This window comes from Ambystoma mexicanum, chromosome 7p, assembly GCF_040938575.1.
Source record: "Ambystoma mexicanum isolate Mex_15411 chromosome 7p, UKY_AmexF1_1, whole genome shotgun sequence".
NCBI classification, from domain to species: domain Eukaryota; kingdom Metazoa; phylum Chordata; class Amphibia; order Caudata; family Ambystomatidae; genus Ambystoma; species Ambystoma mexicanum.
Genome location: NC_090939.1, coordinates 668,499,913 through 668,517,896, shown reverse-complemented (window position 1 = coordinate 668,517,896; position 17,984 = coordinate 668,499,913). Strand labels below are relative to the sequence as shown.

General features: G+C 45.0%; 1 protein-coding gene across 1 annotated transcript in view; it reads right to left on the bottom strand.

Moving 5' to 3' along the window:
* The window catches only part of COL4A2 (collagen type IV alpha 2 chain), a 730,687-nt gene that overhangs the window by 20,715 nt on the left and 691,988 nt on the right, over positions 1-17,984 (bottom strand). Inside the window, exon 47 of the mRNA XM_069636740.1 lies at positions 8,803-9,089. Coding sequence (XP_069492841.1) covers positions 8,803-9,089 — 287 coding nt within the window. The remainder of the gene's footprint in view (positions 1-8,802; positions 9,090-17,984) is intronic.

Sequence of the window (17,984 nt, the reverse complement as noted above, 5' to 3'; positions counted from 1 at the left end):
CCCTGCTACTGCAACCCTTTTTCTCATGTAGTGCCCTAGTAGCTTATAAGGTTTCCATGGCGTGGCAGCTTTCTAAGCACCCCATTGAGGTCCCATGGTGCTTTTATCACCCTACAAGTCTGTCGGAGTGTATGTTGATGGCAGCTGTAATTTACTTTTGGTTTTACTAGGAATGTAGACATTTCTTTACCTAATGTACCCGTTGTCACCCCAATGTACCAGTTTAGTTCAATATACCAGTATGTGAATGCTTGGGGTAGTAATGCATTTTATAAGCCCTAACCCTAACCATTACATTTTAGCCCATCCCTTTGTCTGTAAGGACCATAAGGCAGCCAAAAAGAGCCATTGTACAGATATGGACTCACTCTGAGTCGAGTCTCAGAAGTTGTTTATAGTGTGTTTGACTTGTTTTCTAATCCAGATCAGCCCAATACACATCCTGTGTGGATGGACCTGAGGGTCTGGCCATTTTTAGGGCCAGACACTTGGCATCCAGAACCTTTGCGTGTCTGCCTGGTGTGTGATTGGAGGGCTAGCTTAGGCCAGGCCCTAAGTGAATGGCTTTATATAAGAAAGACGCTGTACATTTCTCAGATCCTTCCCTGAATTGCTACATGTGGTGCCCTGGTTTGGTCGTATTGGTGCAACCTTGTTTTTTTTGTTTTGCCCTGGTTTCTTGTCAAGGCTCCTGGAGGTTCTTCCTGGGATTTTCCTGGTTCTCCCCCAGCCCTCCTCACTGACTGAATTGGGTGTCCTGTGCTAGGACCATTTCTGGGTCAATGCTGTGTTTCCTCTTTGTAAAATCCTTGCAGTCCATGCACCCACCTCACGAGAGGAAGACTCCCTTGCCCAGAAGAGTGGTTGGTCACCATTACTCTGCCCTAGCTCCTTCTTGGGACATCCTGGGATTCTGGCATCTATTTCCCTTGTTGTGGGACTGCTCTGTCATGCTCCGTCATGCCTCTTGAGTTGTCCTTAGCCGGGTTCCTCATGTTCCTGATGCCTGCACAGTTGCTGCTGCTGCCTCTGGCTGGTTGGCCACCCTGCTTAGAACACAGGTTCTTTTTCTTTTGTTCTGTCTGGGTAATCGTTGTTTTAGGGCTCAAGTCCCTGGGCACAGGGTCCTTGCCCCTGCCCTGTAAAGAGCCTTGGATGTAGCAGGTTCCCCCAGCATTCCTAAGCTGAATCCTCAGTGGCTGGTGCTGTAAGTACTTGTCGCCGAGTACTGGGATGCTGATATATTCTTCAGAATCATCTTCAGCAGTATTGTAGTGTTGCAGGCTCCCTCTCTTCCACAAATTGCAATTGTCTTCCATTTTCTGAATCCTGCTTGACATAAATTCTTCTCCGACTGTCTGGGTCTTGGACACAGAACTGGAACTCTTCCATGGGGTCTACTCTGGTTTTCTTTGGGATTCTATCTCAAGACGGAGGCGAGCATTAAGCTTCATCTTCTTTATTCTCTACTCTCCAGCAGTTTCAACAAATATAACTTTGTAAACTTTCAATTTAATTTTTTTTTTTCTTTTTTTAAAACAAACATCAAATCCCATCAATCCTGTAGTCCCTTAGTCTCTGGCCATGTGACCTAGTCCTTCCTGTTCCTCTGTCCTTCCTCTTCTTTTCCTGCTCTCCACAAGATAAGTACCTCTTTATCTTAGCTCCGTAATATTTGCTTGACAAAACGTTTTTTATGCCATTAACGTAATTGGAATTGTACACCACGGACAATAATAGAATAAACATGTATAGTAGAGCGCGCGGGCGTTAGTGTTTTAGTGTTTAAAAGGGATTTGGAGGCCCTGTGTCGTAATGTACGACACCTCAGGAGCCGGCCGTACCCCCTAGCAGAGCGCGAGTTCGCAGCCCCAACCCTTGGAAGGGCAGAGCTCTACACAGGCGGGAAACTCCCCGCGAGCCGAGCAGAAACGGCCACGCGCAGTGAATGCGCCAATAGCGAACGCCTCCTACGCGGGGGCGTGGCTTTAGACAGCGGAGCCGCACGATTATAGAGTACTACCAGGCAAATCGGAAAGATATATCCTGCAAACATACATATTGTATAAGGAAGGTGCAGCCTTGAGCGAAGTGAATCTGTGGACGCGCCACTACACCTAGAGAGGTATTTGATTCAGGCACCGGCCAGCACAATGTCGAACTTCGAGTGGAGCGAAGAGGAGCAGGAGGCAGTCTACCAAGAAGACCTAGCCTATAGCTTCAAAGAAGTGCTGGGAGATTCACTGACAGACGCAGTGGCACAAGGAGTGCAGCCTTTACAGGAAAGGCTAGATGCCATAGAACTATTCCTGAGCCAGAAGGAAGAACGCACCAAGCAGGAAGATAGCGCATCCACAAGGGCAACGTCTAACGACCGTAAGGGGTGTAACAGGGCCCAGAAGAGCAAAGACTCTTCTGACCCCCCAGGCCAACCAACAGGGGCGAGTGCAGGAGCCCCAGAGGCTACGGACACGTTCCTCAGACTAAAGGAAGCGTTCATGAAAGATTCCCAGATGCCGAGCCTCCGGACCCCCTACCCAGGGGAAGACAATATGGGTTGTACATAGGAGGAACCCCCAGAAGGCTTCCCAGACGAGGAACCGCCGATATCCCCCACATCCACTCAAGCGGATGCAGATAACGAAGGGGAAGAGGGGATCCAACCTCCGCCTAAGAAAAGGCAACAAAAACTCCACCACCTAGAAGAGGACGAAACGGCGGACATGTTCCAACTGGAAGAAATCAGAAATCCGAGATCCTCGGAGTGGGTGCCATCGCCGAGAGTGGCGAAATACATGACGCAGAGATTGAGGAAAGCTCTCGAAAAAGAGGTCAGACAAAGACTGAGGGCTGAATGTCCGAGACCAGACCTGCCGGGCAAAGTGGCGCAAGCCCCGGAATTGGACCCTAAAATGTTGTCGTTCGTCTCCAAATCGAACAGAGACCCGAGAAACGGCATAGACCGATCCTGGAGAAGCTGCCAAGAAAAACTCCTCGACCTGGCAGGTCCGCTAGCCAAAATAATGGAACTCGCCGAATGAGCAAGAGATACAGGAGAGGAGGTAGACCAATGTATACTAGGAAACGCGAACTGCGCGATTTCATCGGAGCGCAGGAGAGGCCTCCTCTTGAAAATAGACCGGAAACTAGGAGACCTGTCGTCATACGAAGCCGGCGAGGCAGTGCAGGGCCTATTGTTTGGAGAGACGTTTGGTAAGGAGATGGGGAGGTTCGTAGGGACCTGCACCTCTCTGGAGAAAGCTCAGGCTTCGATGAAGAAAATTTTCCCAGGGAGAGTTTTTGGCAGGGCCGGTCGCTACAGAGGTCACTCGACCGGTCGATACCAAGCATCCAGAAGGCCTCAGTACAACAGAAACCAATACTGGGAATCCAGGCAGCCTGATACCTTCTTTCCCCCAAGAGGCCGCTTCCCTAGAGGAAGACGAAGCAGAGGACAGGGAAGAGGACAAAGCTTCCCCACAGGTGAGCAACTTTACATATCCACCAGTAGGGGGGAGGACAGCGATATTCTGGGAAAACTGGCACTCGCTTTCCAGCGACGCTTGTGTCCTTCAAACGGTAAAAGGCATGTGTATAGAATTCACAGAAACCCCCGTTCAGGACCAAGCGCCACGCCCCGTAGACACTACGCTGACCGAGAAAGAGCTGCTAGACTCGGAATTGCGAAACCTAGCAGAGAAACAGGTGATCGAACCATGCATAGCGCCTCCAAGATTTGTGAGCAACATGTTCCTGGTTCACCGAAAAGACAAAGTGAGACCAGTGATAAATCTAAGGCACATGAACAGCTGGGTAGCCTACAACCACTTCAAAATGGAAGGAATCCACCAGCTCAGAGATACGCTCAGGCAGAACGACTGGCTGGCGAGGTTAGACTTGAAAGACGCCTATCTGACGATTCCTGTACAGAGGGATTTCCATCCATTCCTAGCATTCGACTGGGACGGGCAGTTATGGCAGTTCGCAACGATGCCTTTCGGGCTCTCCTCGGTGCTGTGGGCTTTCACGAAAGTGATGAACCCAGTAGCCGCAGCGATCAGAGAAAAAGGAATTTGCATGATTATATATCTAGAAGACATCCTACTGATGGCTGACAGCAGAGAGACTCTAGTCTACCAGACCGAATGGGTAGTACACCTCTTAACTTCGTTAGGTTTCCTAGTGAACTGGGAGAAGTCGAAGATGGCTCCGGCAAGAAGGATAGAATTCCTAGGGTTTATTATAAACACCAGGTCGGCAACACTGGAACTCCCAAACAAAAAGATCAGAGACATAAAGAGAGAAATAAGAGCATGTCTCAGCAAAACGAGCATATCACTCCGCACCGTAGCGAGAGTAGTAGGCTTATTAGCGGCGTCAATACAAGCAATCTTCCCAGGGCCATTACACTACCGACCCCTTCAGAGGCTGAAGATACGGCATCTTCAGCAAGGCCTACACTACCACCGACTGGTACTCTTAGATCAAGAGTCCAGGACAGAATTGGAATGGTGGTTAGCGAACATGGAGGCCTGGAACGGCAGAGCCATCTTCGGCGACCGCTCAGACCTGATAATAGAATCAGATGCCAGCAGAGCAGGCTGGGGAGCCAGGTGCGCGGATCTCCAGACAGGAGGGAGATGGAGCGCATCAGAACTCCCAATTACACATAAACTGTCTAGAGTTACTAGCCGGATCCTTTGCGATCAGGGCATTTACGAAAGGGAAAGTGAACTCCTGTATCCTGCTAAAAATGGACAACATTTCGGCAGTCAAATATATCAACCATTTAGGTGGGGCAAGGTCCAAATTGCTGGCGGAAATAGCCAAGGATTTCTGGCATTCCTGCCTAGAATCAGGGATCTCGGTGGTAGCCGAATACTTACCAGGTTCGTTGAATGTAGTAGCGGATAGGAACTCCAGACATCTCTCAGACTCCACCGACTGGATGCTGGACCGGATGATTTTTCAGAAACTGGAAAAGATCTGGGGCCCAATATACACAGATCTGTTTGCGTCCAGGCTGAACGCTCAGAAAGAGAGGTTCTTCAGTTGGAGATTGGACCCAGCGGCAGCCGGAGTGGACGCTTTCCTACAAGATTGGAGGGAGCACACGCTTTACGCTTTTCCCCCATTCATAATGATGAACCGAGTACTAGCAAAGGTACGCAGAGAGACAGCAGACCTGATAGTGGTAGCTCCGATCTGGAAATCCCAAGTATGGTTCCCAGCACTCATGGAACTATTGGTAGATTACCCGAGAATACTGCCCCAAGGAGAACACCTCCTCACGGACCCAGCTGGGTCATATCACCCTCTGAGAGTGAAGGGGACACTGCCATTGATGGCATGCAGGATAGCAGGAGACGCTGGAATCTCCCGGGCATTTCGGCACAAGCTGCAAGTCTCATCGCAGAGTCATGGGCTCCATCGACTCGAAGGAGCTACGACGCAGCTTGGAACAAGTGGTCGACATGGTGCAGAAGGAGAAATATTCATTCCGTTTCTGCCCCTCTAGTCGAGATCTTGAATTTCCTAACGGAACTCCTGTAGGACGGCAAAGCAATCAGAACAATAGGGGTATACAGATCTGCGATATCAGCAGGCCACCTACCCGTGGAAGGAGTACCGGTGGGAGAGAACGTAGCAGTAATTCGGCTACTAAGAGGAATAAGATTCAGGAAACCACCGCAACCGAAATATGAATCTCTATGGGATGTAGCAATAGTATTGAAACTATTTGCGGACTGGCCCGACAACAAGTATCTCTCTCTAGGACAGCTGTCCGAAAAGCTAGCCATGCTACTATGCTTGGTGTCATGCAGGAGAGTAGCAGACGTGAGAGTCTTAGAAGTGAATAGGAGAACGTACGGGCCGGAAGGCGTGACGTTCAGCTTAGCCAGAAGAACTAAAACGGATTCTAGTAACATCACATACCCGTACATGCAAGAGCACCCGAAATGGTGCGTAGCGGCATGTATAAAGGAATACGAAAATAAAACAGCCGATTTAAGACCGGCAGGGATGACTCAATTATTAATTGCGCGCAGAAAGCCACACAGAGGAGTAGCAACAGCCACCGTAGCACGGTGGGTCAGAAACATTATGAGTTTTGCAGGTGTAGACATGTCAAGATTCGGGGCACACTCAGTCAGAGGAGCGATGGCCTCGAAAGCACTAGGACTAGGTGCATCATTACAAGACATCATGAAAGCCGCAGACTGGGCTAGTGATACGACTTTCAGAACGTTTTACTACCGACCTATTAATGCAATGGCAGGAGTAGCAGTAAGAAGCTTTGAACAAGCTTAATGCTCACCTTCGTCTTGACATAGAATGAAGATTCCCCCTTCTAATAGCGCAGGGAGCTCTTGATTCTATTAAAGACAAGGAGGCGAGCATTAAATTCCCATCCCGAATACACAATGAATGCAATAATGAAATACAGGTTGTGAAGTACTGTTGATAATTAACATGGCTATTTCTTCCAGAATAGGGTGTGTATTCCCGCCCTAATGTATACCATTTTGTTTCTTATTGATTTAGGAGCTGAGCAAAAGAACAGCTGAAGGCCCGAATAAGAGCAGGTCGCTTAGAACAGCCTCGAAAGCTCGTATGTGAGAGATCGAACTGGTACAATTCAGGAAGTTCAGCACAAGTTCAACAGTTGAGTGCGCAGTTAAAGAGAAAGGACAAGTTCAAGCAGTCAAAGAAGAGGAAGGACAGAGGAACAGGAAGGACTAGGTCACATGGCCAGAGACTAAGGGACTACAGGATTGATGGGATTTGATGTTTGTTTTAAAAAAAGAAAAAAAAAATAATTCTATTGAAAGTTTACAAAGTTATATTTGTTGAAACTGCTGGAGAGTAGAGAATAAACAAGATGAAGCTTAATGCTCGCCTCCTTGTCTTTAATAGAATCAAGAGCTCCCTGCGCTATTAGAGGGGGAATCTTCATTGGTTTCTTCTTAGGCTGCACCTGTGGGGTAGAGCAAGTACTTACCTAGCTTTAACGCAAGACTGTGGCTTGCCTATAGGATTAGTCTCATTGTTTGGACGTTGTTCCATGGAAAAAAGTTAAAACGTTTGTAAACTATTTCTTTTTCAAACCTTTGAAAGCCTACAAACTACTAAAAACTGGTCTTTACCTGGACTTTGGTATCCTTGTTACTGTTTTTCTAAGTATATCTAAGAATAGGCCCAATGCATGTCATCTGATTTCACTGTATTTTTGGATAGGCCTCTGGACCTGATTTGAAATTGTTTAACCCTTTCACTCCCTCTTTGTGAAGCATTCCAAATGTATAACCCATTTTGTTTTCAGGTCTAAGGGCTTCAATAAGAGTTGGCCGGTGTAGTAAAAAAAGTGGTGTCAATACGATTACCTCCACATGTACTGCACCGTCAAATTTAGAGTTTGAAACTGAAACTGTACGAACTGCCTGGTTTTGAATGGGGGCAATTTCCTGCTAGAACATGGCAGCCAAAAGCTACAAGAAAAAACACACTAATTGATATGTGACGTTTTCCCAAAATAACTATACGTATCCCTTGCTGGCAATGCAGTATGTGTCCATTTACCACGAGGGTCATTCAGGGTAATGAGAGATGGACGTAATGGGAACATGGCAATTCTCCGTTGCCATTGCTAATCACTATGCATAGGCCCAACCACAAGACCTGTGCACATCCATATCCCAAACAGAGCAAACATTCACACCGAAGCTGCAAGCAATGCTGACTACCCAAAGCAGACATAGATTTTCTGAAAATTAAATAGAATGGGTGTTATGAGTCTTATTTTGGGTCTGGCGGTGATGGGATTACTACCACTTTTACTGGACTGCCACATTTAGAGTTTCAAATCCACCTGGTTTTGTGTGCGGAGGAAATGTCCTCCGCGCAAAACCATTACTTGACGCAGTAATTACTATGTGCAGTGATGACGCATGTGGTAATTACCGGTCATCTGGGATTCCAGAATGGGTGTTAACTGAAGGGTCAACATGACCATCTTTTAGAGTTTGGTGATGCAGTAAAAAAGCGGCAGTAACGGGATTACTGGCTCTTTTACTGAACTGCCACATTTACAGTTTCAAAGTGAAACTCGGAACATCCACTTGATCATGTCAAACTCTAAATGGGCCCCAAAAATCATGTGGACCCCTTCCTGTTACCGCATATTTGAGTTTGGTGTTATCCCCAATGGAAATACCGGCCAACAGTCAATGAAATCCTGAGTGTTGTATAATGTGTTAGAGGTTGTGGGGAACAATGGTTCAACCCATGCACTGGCAACACATTAAATGCATATTCTTCAGCATATATGTGTAGTTCATTCTCTTGTCTATCATTTAGAGCTTCCTGTACCTGTCCACAAGCTTGCCCCCTCGCTCGAGTGAAGTATGCCTGCTCTGCCACAGTTACTCATAAGGAGAGTTTGCTCGACCTTTTGATTGGAACTGTGTCCTGTTGGTTCCATGTGATCATGTCCCTGCAAAATGGTCACGTGCTCAAAAAGACACCAAAGAATTGCTGTTATTTGGAGGAACATTATCACAGTAGGAGTGGGGGACACCCCTGCAACCCCGCTCCCCTTGACCCCATATATATGGTCACCATATTTAATGTCACCACAACCTTTTCCCGGCGACATTATGTATGGCGAACATATATGTGGGGATCATATTACCGGATACTGTCCCGTCCTTAGGAAAGATGGATTCACATGCCTCATTATGGAAAAATATCCATAACACGGGGTTAGTTGTAGCTGAAAGATGAAATAATATTTGAATATACCATAAGGAAGGAATATCCAATCCACAGACTTCGCCATCCTTCCGGGCAGAGTGGAATGGAGACATCTTGGCTGTGGACTGCAATGGCCACCGCTGGAGCATCACAGACTGAACAGCGGCTGATGTAAGGCTTAATTTCATCCTCGACCACAGGCATCATTGGCAGTGGGGCTGTCGTTGACAGCCAATAGGATTTGTCGTTCCGGCTGGCGTAGTAACAAACATCTCCAGGGTTGCAGTACAGGAAAGGCATGGGGCTGAAGCGTGGCAGACAGGATCCAGCGAGTCCTGTCAAAAACAAAAATGATAATCATGTTTAAAAGATATCACTTTACAGTACATAAATTAAATGACACACACCATGAACATGTTTGAATGTGCATCAAAGTAAAAGAGTTATGTAAGATGTGATTTAAGCATGTATTCTTAAATTGTAAGTTTTCACTGAAAGTGAAACAGCACACAATCATATGAGTATTACACAAGAGTAGAAAAACAATAGATGCATGTCAAAATGCAACTCTTAAGGCATGCTTATTATTGAAATTAGTAGATTTTGCCTATTGCACCACTCAACAACAACAAATACAGTGCCCTCATATACTGTGTGTTAATATTGTGTTTGTGACAGTTACATGTTGTTTGCACCTCCATACATTATTCTGCGGACGTTGTGATTATGGCAATTCCGCTGTAGCCATTTAATCATTGCCTTCTTTCTTCTAACAATGGAATTCCCCCATGACCTGCTTCACCCTGCCCACTCCTTCCCTCCACTGATCCGCCTCCGCATCATCTATCTATCTATCTATCTATCTATCTATCTATCTATCTATCTATCTATCTATCTATCTATCTATCTATCTATCTATCTATCTATCCATCTATCTATCCATCTATCTGCGTATTGTTATATATATACAGATATACTATATAAATATGACAACTATTACTTACCCAGTAATCATCTTTCTGTGGCGTGTTCCTGCTTAGAATCACATGCTATGCATAATCCACCATCTAGTGGTTGGTTCTGGTTACAGTATCACACTATCTCTATCCTACGTGTACAGTGACCCACAATCCTTCACACGTCGATGTCCTCCGTTTGTTTGTTTTCCAGCCCTGACTTTTATTGTTGTGCATGTAGCTTATATTTTGCACTGTCCTTGTGCTCCCTTGTGGTGAGGCTGGGCAGGTGCATGTGAGACAGTGCATGTGATTGTAAGCAGATACAAGCCACAAAATGAGGATAACTGGGTAAGTGATATTTGCCTTCTAGGGCTTTTGAATCTGCTTAGAATCACATGCTATGCATAGATTGGGAAGAAACACCTGAAGAGGGTGGTGGACGAGCCGTGAGAACAGTAGAGAATAAATGTTTAAGAATAGCTTGCCCTACCTGCGTATCTGCTCTTGCTTGTGTGTCGACACAATCGAGATGTGTAAATGTATGGACAGAACTCTAAGTAGCAGCCTTGCATATTTCTTCCAGAGTTACATTAGCAATAAAAGCTTCTTGTGGAATGGGCCCATGCTGTGACTGGTCATTTTTAATGAGCTATCGAGTAACATAGCTCAATGCACTTGACAATCCATTTAAAAATAGTGGTCTTGGTTACGGGATCCTCCTTTCGGCCCACTGTGAAGGAAACTAAGAATTGGCTTGTTTTCCTTAGATTGTTAGTTTTTATTAAGGAAGAACATTATTGCTCTATGGACAGCCAATGTGCACGAAGCTCTTGCCTCGCCTACTTTGAAGATTTGGAAAGAAAGAAGGTAGCTTTATGGATTGGTTGACATGGAACTTTGAAAGTTGTTCGTGGAAAAGCAACAGTGAGTCCCTAAAACCACCTTGTTCTTGTGAATGGAGACAAAAGGCTCTAATAAACGTGAATGCTATTAGAAATGTAACCTTGTTCATATCCCAACCAGGGGGTGGTAATGCAACTGGAGGGTGAATCCGTTTAAACCTTTCCATGAACACCTTGACTACTGGGGCTTTCCAGCAGGATCCTATTTGTGGTGGTGCAATGTAGGCTGCCAGCACTGCCAGATGGAGTTTAAGGCAGTTAAAAACGAGACCTAAGTCTAATAAGTGTAACGGGTATATTACAATATCTTCAGGTGGGCAGTCAATAGGGTTGGCTACTGTCTGGGTGCGCCATACCCCAAAACATTTATGCATGTTGAAATAATAGTGTCTAGTGCTGGGTTTTCCGGATTCCTTCAATATTTCCATGTATCTTGTTGGAAGATGAAAATGTCAGAATTCTATGACTTCAGGAGACATGCGTCCAAGTTCAGTGTCTGTGGGCATGGTTGTGTTAATTGTCTGAGTTGTTGTGTTAGTAAGTTGTGTGCTATTTGAAGTTTCACGGGTGATTGAACTGCCATCATCTTGAGAGGGGGATATCATGTTTGTCTTTTCCATATTGGGTCAGTTAGTATCATAGTAAGTTGTTGATGGAGTAGTTTGTGTTCTACTTTGTGGAGTAGAGATGTAGGGGGAAAGGTGCATGCAAATATCCTGGAACAGTTCATCCATAGTGCGTTCCCTAATTACCCTTTCTCTGGGTACCTGGATGCAAGGTTGGGGGCGTTTGACATTCTGGGCTATTGCGATCAGATCCACTGTTGGATGATCCCATATTTTAAATGTTTGATTTGGTTTCCCACTCGTGGTTTTGCTGAAGCACTCTGCTTAGGTTGTCTGCAAGAAAGATGCAATCTCCTGGAGCATTTTGTGCTTTAATGTAGATCCCCCTTTTGATGCACCAGTGCCATGTGTTCTGTGCTAGGAGTGATAGCGTTATGGGATGTATTCCCACCTGCTTCTTTATGCACAACATTGCTGTGGTGTTGTCTCTACTGACTAGCACACTGTTGATTAGTCATGTTTGAAAAGATAATAGTGCTAAGAGTTCCAACATGTTTATGTGTTTGTTGTCTGACTTCTTTTTTGTCCATGCCCTTTGTGTAGTGAGCTCTTGGCAATGTGCTCCCCAGCCCAGCAATCAGGCGTCTGTAGTCAGTCTAACGTGTACTTGTGGCTGCCAGAATGGTCTTCCCTTTAAATTATTTGATTTTGTCCACCAATGCAGAGCACTCACCACCTCTTGATATCACCACATCTGCCAGATAATTGATCCCACTGACTTGACTTGAGAGCCAATGTTGAATGGGGTGCTTGTTTACTTATGCATGTGGTACTATGTAGATACAGGGTGCCATCATGCCTAAGACCTTCATGACTTTCCTTACTGATATTTGGGTGCCGACCTGGAAACAAGGGATTTTGGCTGGGATTGCTTGCACTCTTTCCTGAAATGGTATGTTAATGCCAGTTCTGTGTCCAATATGGCACCTAGAAACTGTTTCTTTAGGGTGAGAAACAGCCTTGATTTTGTTTTGCTGAATGCGAAACCCAGTGTGTGTAAACATTCTAGTTTTGTCTTTGTGTTCTTTCGACGTCTTTCTAATGTTTCCCCTGTGAGGATAGGACATCTATCAAGGGTGTAGAAGCACTGGCTTTTTAGATGTCTATTAATTAATAAAATGATGCAGGTAATTCATCCCAGAGAGGGTGATCTGTTACCCAGATCCCCCCTTTTATAAGCTCCACCCCCAAAAACATAGGACATGCGCCATGCTTAATCACTCTCCTGATCTGCAGTGCCTGCTCTCCAGTGACACAGAGCAGGGTCGCAGGCGCCCTTTTAACCACTGCTGTGACAGCCAAGTCACTTTAGCACAGAGGATGCATTTAAAGTCTGCACCTCAGTTCCAAAACCATGTAAGCATGATTAATTACTGATCTGGTGACATTTTCATTTTTAAACATAACTCCATGCCTCAGTTTAAGGTACGGTGAATAGTAACTCGCCTAACTATGAGACACCACTTTGGATTTGACTCATAAACGTGTCAACACTGTGAGCCCAGGCCATCTGTCAAATGATTGTGTGTATCTGGTTATGCAGCTTGGCCCTGCCACTAGGAGGGAACAAGACTGAATGGCTGTTGCATACCAAGGGGCCTTTGATGCTATGGCTCTGAGAAGGGGTGGGGCTAGTGTAGACCGTTCAGCACAAGTGGGGACGGGTTCTGCCATCCTGTTTCTTTATATATCTATCTTTCCACCTCCTTTAGCACAAAGCACTTTTGGTATGATGTTAGAAGGCAAAGGCCACTTGTCCTAAGGATAAGGATTGTACCCATTAAGGGAGGCTTGCTTTTGTCCAATCACATGTGGACTTTTTGATATAAAGAAGGGGTCTCCCACTACTTCTCCATTTCACTTTTGGACCGTCCAGACAGAAGGAAGAATTCACTGGGAAATGTTTTGGGAGTGTTGACTTTCCAGAGCCCTCTGCCAGTAAGGAGAAGATTGAGTGTCCAAGACAGTTGCAATCTGTGCTCCCTAACTATGCATAGGGTGCAATGAGGCTGACCTGCTGGATCAAGACCTGCCTCTCTACCAGCTTCAACAGTATCCAGGACCTCACTGGAGATGAAGGATTCCTGCAGGTGTTGGCCAGCCTCGTGTTTGGGATAATGAGAACAAGGACCTATCTTTTCCCTGAGCCCCTGGATTGGGGCTCACAGCAGCCTGAGAGTAAGAAAAGAGCTATATCCTATGCTGGTGGCACCTGTAATTTAGTTTTGGTGTCTCTATGGGTGCAGGTCATCTATACCTCTTTAGTAGCCCAACATACCGATATGGCAGCCATTGGGGTAATAATGCTAGTTCATGGCCATTTCTGGGGGCCATTCTTTTGTCTGTGTGGACCATGATACAGGCCTAAAATGGTCTTTGTGGCGGAATGGGCTCCCTCTGAACCCAGCCCTGCACACTCTAAAGTAGCTTAAAGTGGGTTTAACTTGATCTATGTGGCTGCATTACCAATTTCATAAAACATGATGGTACAAACATGTGTGAGATGGTTTGATTAACCTCACACTGCCCCGGGTACATGCATATATGTTAATTCCCATTAGAAAGCATTGGTGTCCCACCTTGAAACCCTTCATTACTGCTTACAGCCTCCATGAATTCCTGTTTTATTTTATATTCTGAAAGGGGTGCTGAAAGCATTCCTGTATTTTGTGGTGAGGTAACCCGTCCCTGCCTTTATTTGATGATGCAGTGCAAGGATTGATAATTCAAATAACGATTATCTTGGAATTTACGAATATCATCTCAAAATGAAAAAAAGGCTTAGCTTGAAGCACTACCTTATAAATAGAAATCAGTGTATTGTGGCTCTTGTGTGAAAACATGCCATCATCTTACTCAAAGAGCCAAATGGGCTCTGCAACAGTCATCTTCAAAGGGAAAATCATCAAGAGACAAAGAAGTAAAATCCCACTAAAGTTGGGAAGACAAACCAGGAGAAAGTGTATTCTTGAGACCTTAATAAATTCTGTTAGGTTAACTCTTCAGCAGGTCTACCCTTAATGATGGAGAGGGAAACTATGGTTATAGTAATGTATTATTTTACTTTACTTTATCTTTTTTAGAGTCTTTTTTTTATTTAAAAAAAGCAAAGTTCATGTAAATGTATGTATCTGTTTTAAAACATTATGTTTGATTCTTGATTGATATAGTAATACCAGAGAGAACCGACTATGCCAATTCAAAACATGCTGTGCTAATACTGGCAAATTCAACTAAAGTTACTGAAGGTGGTGACAAAAGATTACCACCTGATTTAAAATGAGGGTTGCTTATCATTCTGAAGATCCTTAGGACTTCTATGGGGATTGGCCGTATTACTGCATACAGTTATACTTTCAACACCATTACTACCATGATTACTGCCTTTCGATGAAGGTAATACCAACACTCAAAGTCAGGCTATTTTCCCTGACACAGGTTCCCTAAAACATAAATATGAAGAGCTGCAAAACAGGTGGTATTCCAAAATAATACCCATTTTCCTGTTTCTGCACAATTTTTAATGAGCTCCTACATGAGATGGGGAATTCAGACATGAGGCCCTTGCTCTCTGTGCTTAGAGGGAGCGGTGCACTTCAGCTGCCGCTCATCGATGAGACACAAGGGGGCAGAATGTCATGCCTGGCATGATTTCTGGAACTCTTGCTAAAGGACATTTGTCTGGAGTTTCAGGCAGGGCTGCCCCGGTGAACGGCATGAGACTGATATGCCAGTGGATGTTCTCCTCTCATATGGCACAGTGAGTTGAAAGATGATTGAATTTCCCATGGGTCTTCCTTCTCAATCCAGGAGATCGCGCATTGTTGGCGACCACGTAGGCACTGACATGGAACATCTGAGATATCTATCATGGAACCCATAATCCAGTGACTCCCAGTCGACCCATTGGAAAATCAGAGTCGGGGGCTAAGTAAGCATCATTGTGCCTCTCCCCTTTCCCCCGTCCTCCGTAAGATAACATTGGGAAGAAGTCCCTTTGTCTCCTATCTCCCTCTTACTTACCTTTGGCTGTAGAACCTGGGTCAGGTATCCTGCCCCTGGATTTGCTTTGGGACTGGAAGAGAGAGGAGAACTTACCTGTCTTCTGGTAAATTGTTGTTGAACTTTTAAACACTTTGAAACTATTCTGAACTACCACCACAAGTCCACTAAAACCCTTTAGAGAATGCATACCTTTGAGAAACATTGTGTTGGAACCTGTGACGTTTTGGCACTAGGCCCCATCCATCCGAGGGATTGGGCTGCTAAAGTATAGGGAATAGAACTTGTGACAGGTTTTCGTCATTTGAACTGCACCTGGATTGCTTACCTGTTCTACATGGTTAGTTATTTGATAATGTATTGTGAATTAACATACTGGTTAGTGCATAAAGTTGCATTATAGAGCACTATGTGACACTATTACCTGCTAGTTTCATTTTCAGTGTGCTCTAGAGCCCTAAATAAATCACTTTATATTTATAACTCACTGTATAAACTGACTTTGTGTGTACTATTCCGTGGGGACTCATTAAGGGCCCCTGACCACGTGCACACTCTCCTGAGACTAAGCCTTGACTGTGCTCCCCCTCTACTTTGGTTGGGTTTTGGCTAAATTCACAGAGCTCCCTGTTCACCATAACTAGGATGCCCTCCAGAAATCTGCCCACCAGGCTGGTTTTTAGAAATCCATCTTTACAATATATATGCTATAAAAGGTGGCCACCTGTTGCTACAAAGTACAAACAGTATGTATGTCTGAATTTGCGGGGGTGATGGGTAGGGCAGCAAGTGCTAGTACCCCGCCCCACCAACTACTGGGAAGGCCCAGGCAAAACATTATTTTTGTCCCAGTTATTTTAGGCTATGAGAAACCTGAGGATATTCTCACCCGTATTCCCCTTGGGTGCAGGTGGGCAGGGAAAGGCCTTTGCTTTTGGATCCTGACCCTGGGGATGGACAAACGAAGCAGGATCATCTGGGTGGAGGGTCATTCGGTACTGGGAGTGGGACGCCCTTGGGGAAGACATGGTATCCCCCTTTACCTAATGGCAACCAACCCAACCCTTCCCCCGCCTTCATGGGTTGTTGTGAGTCAACTCCCCTGCCTTCCTCATATATGACCACTGACAGTACTGGGACGAGGAAGAGGCCTGCGGAGAGTTGTAGAAGTCAGGCATGTCCCCTTAATGATGGTCAGGCAGGGCTAATTGCACATTCACACCTGCACTGCAGGTGTATAAAAGGAACCCCAATCTAATGGTGTCAGGAGAGGCGGTGGCAATGGTGTTGAAGCAACAGCAAAGAGGCCAAGAGAAGCAGCAGGGAGCTGTGTTTGTGAAGCATGCGGACGGTTCATGGAAGTACGGCCCAGGAGCTGGGGCTCTGTGGAACCGATCGAACACTGGAAAGGGAGCCGTGCAGAGTGGTTGTCCCTTTTTCTGGTGTTTGCAGTGCTCATTCTCCCAGCGGATAGAAGCCGACCCAGGAGTGCCTGAGGGGCTGGAGATGGAGTCCTGGGCGGAGAACAGAAGGCCGAGCAATCTGCTTTGCTGGAAGACCTGTGGGTGCAACTGGTGAGTTTCTATGAAAGAGGAAACCTGGTATGCAAGTGTTTGAACTTACACAGAGGGTTGCATTTTATCAGAGTGCTCCTGTGTGTGATAAAACACATTTTCGAAGGTCTCCAATCTGAATACTTGTTAACAATTGAACAACTGAAAATACTTTCTAGCGGAGTGGTCAGGTGTATAAGAAAGCACGGTTTCAAAGGTCTCTGAGTGCTGGAGATGTTATAAAGACAAATTACAAAGACCTGAAACAATGGGATGACTTGAATGAAAACTTTAACAAATATGCCTTTGTGATTATTGAATTTCCAAGCCGAATGAAAACCTTAACAAATATATCTTCATGGTTATTAAATTCTGAACTGAATGAAAACCTTAATAAATAAGCAGAACTGTTACCTATGATGATTACAACTGAATGGAGCTTTAAATTCAAATGAAACAACTATATGCCGGACTCAGAAATGAATGCAAATTTAATTCAAGTGACATCTATATATGCTGGACCTTTAAGTGAAGAGAACTTTTAATTTAAGTAAAACAAATACATATTGTACTTTAAAGTGAAGTAACTTTAACAGCACAAGTGAACCAACTATATGTTGACCTTTAGGGTGAATGGAACTTTGGAGGTGAACTTTAACAGTGAAACAAAAAGAGGCACATTAAACAACATAGTGGGAGAAATTGTAAATAACAAAATATACTCTGAAAACTGAATGAACTGCAACTATCAATCAAGATATTTTGTACAAAGACCAATCATATAAAGAGGGTGCAAGTGTGGCGGAGAACTTACTATTATGACCTTGAAAGTGAGTCTTGGGGTAGGTAACCTAAAGGCTCAACCCAGTTATTGATTTGAGGAAGGTGTCTTAAGATACTTTTGTGTTTGGAACTGTGTTATTTGGAACTTGGGGAAGGCAACCCCGCGTATTGGTTAAAACAATATCATCCTGAACCCTGAGGTGTTTATTTGAACTGTTTTACACTTGGGGAAGGGAGCTGAAAGGAAACTTGGAGCAGGATGGCACTCCGAACTTTATCTTGAACCCTGTTTTGTTGGTTGCTGACATCCCTACACATTGTATAGATTAGTTGTGAGGGCAAGTATAGGTGAACACACAGAGATTCCTAAGTCGAACTCTTTGACTCTGACTTTCCTTAGTTTAA